Here is a 7,298-nt window from a genome sequence, read left to right on the forward strand (position 1 = left end):
GCTGAGGCAGGAGAATGGCGGGAACCCGGGAGGCGGAGCTTGCAGTGAGCTGAGATTGCGCCACTGCACTCCAGCCTGGGCGACAGAGCGAGACGCCACCTCAAAAAAAAAAAAAGATCTTAATATCTCAAGATTAACTGTACCCCGGATATCTACTACCCTTTGGCATACATCCAGCTGAATGTTCTAAAATATCACATTTATAGTTTAACTACATAAAACAGCGTTGGCCAAGGTTTTTTTGTTTTTGTTTTTTGGTTTTTGTTTTATTTATTTATTTTTTTTGAGACAGGGCCTCACTCTGTCACCCAGGCTGGAGTTCAGTGGTGCCATGATGGGGCTCACTGTAGCCTCAACCTCCTGGGTTCCAGCAATCCTCCCGCCTCAGCCTCCTGAGTAGCTGTTATTACACGCATGCAACACCATACCTGGTTAATTTTTATATTTTTTGTAGAGACAGAGTTTCACCATGTTGCCCAGGCTAGTCTCAAATGCCTGGGCTCAAGTGATCCAGCCACCTCAGCCTCCCAAAATAAATAAATAAATAAATAAATAAGAAGAAGAAAAAGAAAAGGAACAATCATACAGTTATAGAATTGTAACTGCTAAAGAAGCAAGCTAGTTGCCTGTTAAAATAACACTGCCTTCCTAAATCTAGCAGCTATGAATATATCCATTCTATTGTATCCACTCTACTTAACCTAGGTAAGCTTAACATTGGCCAGAAGTAGATGGAGCACACACACGTGTATATTCACACATAGTGTATGTTCACATACCCAAGAGACAAGGAGAGTTACTAGAATTAATAGGATAACTGTATTTTCTGGGGATAGTGTTTAAGTATCCCCAGAAAATACACTTTTTTTTTTAAAGACTGCTGTGATGGCTTTGCCTCTTTTATTTACTTGATGTTCATTTATTCATCTGTTCAAACAATATTCACTGGTTTCCAATTACATGAGAAGTGTTAAGTGTTGGCGCTCCTTGGTCTGGGAAGAATGTGTCCTTGTCCAAGTCACAGCCCCACCTCCTAAAGAGGAAGCATTTTGGTAAGACATGTAAGCTGTTCTGCAGCAATGCTGATGCCGCAAAGCACAGGCTCCGTCATCCCAGGGACTAAGCTCATGCCCAGCTCCATCTCGGGCCAGCTGTGTGACCTTGGACAAGTCACTCAACCTCTGTAAGCTCCATTTCCTCATGTATTGTCAGGCCTCTGAGCCCAAGCTAAGCCGTCGTATCTCCTGTGACCTGCACCCCACGTATCCATCCAGATGGCCCCAAGCAACTGAAGATCCACAAAAGAAGTGAAAATAGCCTTAACTGATGACATTCCACCATTGTGATTTGTTCCCGCCCCACCCGAACTAATGCGATATATTCTCCCCCGCCCTTGAGAAAGCACTTTGTACACCTGTCCCAAACCTGTAAGAACTAATGATAACCCCACCATCCTTTGCTGACTCCTTTTTCGGACTCAGCCTGCCTGCACCCAGGGGAAATAAACAGCCTTGTTGCTCACACAAAGCCTGTTTGGGGGTACAAAATGCAGAAGATAGTCATGACATTTACCTTATTTGGTTGGTTTCACCATGTATTGGCTTGTGGAAGCTTTTGCCCCTATCTTCATAAATGTTGCCGACACTCTCCAAAGCCACCTTGAATCAATCTGCAATCTAAGTAAAAGCACCCTGTTTTCCTGGCACTTGCATCGCCCCCGTCCAATTCCACTGCAGCCCTTGAGCGCCTTGTGTACAGAACCCTGACTGCTGAGTCCTCAGAGCGGAGGCTGAGGCTCTGCATATGTGCGCTCCAGGGGCCTCACCGCCCCCGATGGACAGTTCCCTGCAGGAAATGAACCCTCGTGGTCAGAAGCACCATTGCCCCTCTGAGTCCCTGACTCTGGCCCAGGGGACAGTTCCCGCCAGTGGGATCGCGGCTCGGTGTTTGCAGCCTGACTTCTGGATTCCTGGGAGTAGAAGACCCCTTAGAAGCAGAGTGAGCGGTCGGGTGCGGGGCTCGCCCGTCATTCCAGCACTTTGGGAAGCCGAGGTGGGCGGATCCCAAGGTCAGGAGTTCAAGACCAGCCCGGCCAAGATGGTGAAACCCCATCTTTAGTAAAAGTACAAAAATTAGCCGAGCATGGTGGCGGGCACCTGTAGTCCCAGCTACTCGGGAAGCTGAACCAGAAGAATCACTTGAACTCAGGAGGCGGTGGCTACAGTGAGCCCAGATCGCGCCACTGCACTCCATCCTGGGAGACAGAGCAGGATCCATCTCAAAAAAAGAAAAAAAAGTAGAGTGAGCGCATTGAGGGCTGTGTGGTGAGGGAACAACTTTGGCGTACTACAAAAAAGTAGGACAGAGACTGCAGAATCAAACTTTCAACTTAAAACTTCAGATTTAAACAACTTTGGAAGAATACATAAGCAAAACATCTCCCTCCTTTACCACAGAAATGTTTAACATGTCCCTGAGGCCTCAGGTAGTCTTTTTTTTTTTTACATTTGAGATATAATTCATATAGCATAAAATTCAAAAACCCAGTGCATAATTCTGTGGTTTTTAGTATATTCATGTAACCTGTGTATAAAGTTTCTTCCCCATAGTTATAATCATAATACTTCTTTTTTTTTTTTTTTTTGCTATTTTCTTCACTTTGCCTAATTTCATCCTCATATTCCTTTTTTTCTTTTTTTAAGAGAGCATCTCACTCTGTGGCCCAGGCTGAAGAGCAGTGATGAGATCACAACTCACGGCAGCCTTGACCTCCTGGGCTGAGGCAATCCCCCCCCACCTCAGCCTTTTGAGTAGCTGGGACTACAGGTCCATGCCGCTATGCCTGGCTCATATTTGTAGTTTTTATAAAGACAGGGTTTCTCCCTGTTTCCCAGACTGGTCTCAAACTCCTAGGCTCAAGCCATTCACCCGCCTCAGCCTCTCAAAGCGCTGGGATTACAGATGTGAGCCACTGAGCCTGGCTGTAACCTTTCTTTATTCATTAGACGTTTGGGTTTTCTACCTTTCTTTCTATAATAAATTAATACTACTATACATATTATTGTACAGTTAGACCTTTATTTGGAACTAGTATTATCATTTTAGACACAGAGTCTTGTTCTGTTGCCCAGGTTGGAGAGCAGTGGTGTGATCACAGCTCACCACAGCCTCAAACCACACTGAAGTGATTCTCCCACCTCAGCCTACCAAGTAGCTGGGAGCTTAGCTGCACGCCCCCACACCTGGCTAATTTTTTAAAATTATTGTAGAGACAGGATCTCCCTATGTTGCTCAGGCTGATCTCAAACTCCTGGGCTCAAGTGATCCTTCCACCTCCGCCTCCCAAAGCGCTGGGATTACAGGCATGAGTCACTGCACCTGGCCTTGAACTTTTAACTTAGAAATACATTCAGAGGGCTGGGCGCGGCGGCTCACGCCTGTAATCCCAGCACTTTGGGAGGCGGAGGCAGGCGGATCATGAGGTCAGGAGATCGAGACCATCCTGGCTAACGCGGTAAAACCCCGTCTCTACTAAAAATACAAAAAAATTAGCCAGGCATGGTGGCGGGCACCTGTAGTCCCAGCTACTCGGGAGGCTGAGACAGGAGAATAGTGTGAACCCTGGGAGTCAGCACTTGCAGTGAGCCGAGATTGCACTACTGCACTCCAGCCTGGGCGACAGAGAGAGACTCTGTCTCAAAAATAAAAAACACATTCAGAGGTTTTTGATTACTGAATAAGTGTAATATTATTTTAAGGCTCTTGCTTTATTATGTTCCTTCAAAAAGACTGAACCCCTGTAATAAACTAGTGACACCAGTGATGTTTACACACGTCTGTATCCAGTACTTGACCAGCACTGCGTTATCATCTTTATTTATGCCCGTAGGTATAAAATGATACATTGATATAATTTTAAATTTAATTTCTTTAGTAACTAGAGAGGAAGCAAGCCTTCCCACCCTGTGATTTGAAGTATCTAAAAGGAGGCTTCATGTGGTAGACTCGCTTTCATCATATCACGCTGCTAAACAATGATCTATAGTGCCTAATTTCTGTTAGATTCAAATCTAAATGTAACACATAGTTGATGCTAAATATCTACTTCATTGCTTTATGGCTTCCAAAATCTGGCTATTTCCCTGACAGAGAGTAATTATCTTAGGTATTATGCATTATATATATGTAATTGTTTTGCAACAGGGTCTTGCTCTGTTGCCCAGGTGCTGGCATGCAATGGTGCTACCACAGCTCGCTGCAGCCCCCAACTCCTAGGCCGAAGCTATTCTCTTGCCTCAGCCTCTCAAGTAGCTGAGACTACAGGCATGTACCACCAGGACTGGCAATTTTCTTAATTTTTATTTTTTGTAGAGACATCTCACTATGTTGTCCAGGCTGGTCTCTAACTCCTGGGTGCAAGTGATTCTCCTGCCTTGGCCTCCCAAAGTGCTGGGATTACAGGCATGAGCCGCCATGCCCAGCCCAGTTTATCCATTTTGGACTCTCAGCTCCAAATTCCCCCTTTCGGACTACTCTGTGAAATGGATCTGGATCTTTAACAATTTTTTCCTGGGCTAGCTAGCCCTGAAATCTTGCCAGTAGAGGGTGTTAGACACTGGAGAAGGATAAGAGGTTGACTTGCCTCTGGGTTCCAGGGTGCTCACTGGTGGTTCCTCCAGTGCCCAGCTCCTACAGTGGCTGCAGCCAGCAGCAGCCAGGAGACCGAACCTCCCCGCCCAGCCCGGGCCCGCCAGCCCTGGCGCCGTTTTATAGCAGCATGCCTCTAGCAATCAAGACGCCTGGCACCTCAGAGGGCAGACTTCCAGAAGGACGTGCCACAGGGCACCACAACAACTTCTCTGCCATTCAGAGTCACAGCTGCACAGGTCTGGACCTCCACCGGGGGCGCGGGTGGAGGCTCTCTCAGTCCTGGGGCTGGTTCACTAGAGTTTCCTTTCTTTGTTACTAGCCAACCCCTCATTGCTGTTATCCCTTGCTATGTAAATAATTCTTTATATTGAATTTTCTCTGTTCAAATTACGATGTGATTTCTCTCTCCGGATTGGACTTAGACTGATACAAGTATGGACCCCCAGAAGGAACAAGAAATGTAGCTGTCGTCTGTATACACATGTGAGACGGAATTCGTGTTCTACAGCCTTTCCAACACCTGGCTATCTCAGAGGGCAGAGGACTGGAGTGAGCAGGGCACAGCCCTCCCCCAGTCCCTCGCGTGACTGCTGTGGGCTGCTGGCTCCCACCTCAGGACTCCAGTCCCACCTCACACGTGGCAGCTGGCCCAGGCGCAGGCACCTGTTCCCAGCTGAGGCAATCAGAACCCACCTGGGATTTTTTTCATCCTCGAAGCCAACTTCTCTCCCTTAAACTAAAGCAGAAAGAGCGTGAGGATGTGACTTCAGAGCTGCCTGCTCCATCCCTTGCCAATGGGGAGCCCTAGAGTCTGATGGGGCTGGGCACCGTGGCTCATGCCCGTACTCCTAGCACTTTGGGAGGCTGAGGCAGGCAGATTGTTTGAGCCCAGGTGTTTGGGACCACCCTGGGCAACATGGTGAAGTCCTATCTCTACAAAATACATGAAAAATTAGCCAAGCATGGTAGTGCGTGCCTGTAGTCCCAGCTACTCAGGAGGTTGAGGTGGACCGATGGCTTGAGCCCGAGAGGCGGAGGTTGCAGTGAGCTGAGATCCGGCCACAGCACTCCAGCCTGGGCGACAGAGCAAGAGGGTGATGGACTCGAAGATGAGAGATGGCAAAACAGAGAGAGACGGATTCGGTCCAGCTGTCCCAGGCGGGATGGTGCCTCTGTGCCAGGCTGAAGTACTGTATTTTGCAAAAAGTGTTGAAATAACAGGAGTTCGTTCAGAGACCATTTCTGTGCCGCAAGAAATAAAAGCATTGCAGCTGTGGAAGGAGATAGAAACTCGACATCCTGGATTGGCTGATGTTAGAAATCAGATACTATTTGCTGTTCATCAGGAGTATGTCGAGCTTGGAGATCAGCTCCTCCTGCTTCAACCAGGAGACGAAATTGCTGTTATCCCCCATTAGTGGAGGATAGTGCTTTTGAGCCATCTAGGAAAGACATGGATGAAGTTGAAGAGAAATCTAAAGAGGTTATAAATGTTACTACTGAGAAATTTCCAGTAGATGAAGTCTCACAGTTGGTGATTTCTCCGCTTTGTGGTGCAGTATCCCTATTTGTAGGGACTACAAGAAATAACTTTGAAGGGAAAAAAGTCATTAGCTTAGAATATGAAGTGTATCTACCCATGGCGGAAAATGAAGTCAAAAAGATTTGTAGTGACATCAGGCAGAAATGGCCAGTCAAACACATAGCAGTGTTCCATGGACTTGGCTTGGTTCCAGTGTCAGAAGCAAGCATAATCAGCGCTGTGTGCTCAGCCCACAGAGCTGCATCTCTTGAAGCTGTGAGCTATGCCATTGATACTTTAAAAGCCAAGGTGCCCATATGGCAAAAGGAAATATACGAAGAATCATCATCTTGGAAAGGAAACAGAGTGCTTTGGGGCATCCAACAATGAATCACTTAGCTTTTAGAGCCTGCAATCTTAACTTTGTTCAACTATTATCATTGATCACATTTTGATTTTTTCCTCCCCACAAGAGGATAGTTTACTGAAGCACAATCTCTTACGTTATACCAGTGGGACAAAAGGGAGAAAAAGGAAGCAAGATAAATGGGTATGTTGGATGAAGGGTTATTTAAAATGGAACTAAAGATAGAAGGAGGACTGTAGGAAAGAAATGGAATAATTTAAATGTGAGGAAAGATGTCCATGGTAGACATGTCCTTCCATGACTAATTTCTAATTGTAACTCAAACTCACATTGAGGTATGGACCCTCCTCAGTGACTTTAACTGACTCAGAGCGATACTCCCCCACTACCCCCACCTCAGCAGCCCCGTCCTGGTTCGGGGACAGCATGACAGCAATGTTGGCGGAACTGGAAAGTATTAAAAAATCCTTGTCAGACAGTCTTGATATTATATATTTTCAGAAATATATTAAAAATAATAAACTAAAACCCATGATTTCAAAAGTTAAAAAAAAAACAACAAACAAACAGAGAGACTCCTAACGTCATCTCCCACCCTGCCTCTGTCACCCAGGCTGGAGTGCAGTGGCGCAATCACAGCTCACTGCAGCCTCAACCCCCTGGGCCGAGTGATCCTCCTGCCTCAGCCTCCCAAGTAGCTGGGACTACAGGCAAATGCCACCATGCCCAGCTAATTTTAAAAACTTTTTAGCGATGGGT

The 7,298-nt window shown here is 46.5% G+C and overlaps 1 protein-coding gene across 1 annotated transcript; it reads left to right on the top strand.

The window, feature by feature from the left end:
• Positions 1-5,792: 5,792 nt before the first annotated feature.
• On the top strand, positions 5,793-7,089 carry LOC105521513 (molybdopterin synthase sulfur carrier subunit). Its single transcript, XM_011955732.1, has one exon. It carries the CDS (start codon positions 5,814-5,816, stop codon positions 6,066-6,068), a length of 255 nt encoding a protein of 84 aa, XP_011811122.1. The 5' UTR covers positions 5,793-5,813; the 3' UTR covers positions 6,069-7,089.
• Positions 7,090-7,298: the final 209 nt, after the last annotated feature.

Source organism: Colobus angolensis, unplaced genomic scaffold (assembly GCF_000951035.1).
Source record: "Colobus angolensis palliatus isolate OR3802 unplaced genomic scaffold, Cang.pa_1.0 Scaffold40, whole genome shotgun sequence".
Taxonomy (NCBI): Eukaryota; Metazoa; Chordata; class Mammalia; order Primates; family Cercopithecidae; genus Colobus; species Colobus angolensis.

Coding starts and splice junctions, on each gene's coding strand:
- LOC105521513 (XM_011955732.1), top strand. CDS start 5,814: ATGGTGCCTCTGTGCCAGGCTGAAGTACTGTATTTTGCAAAAAGTGTT.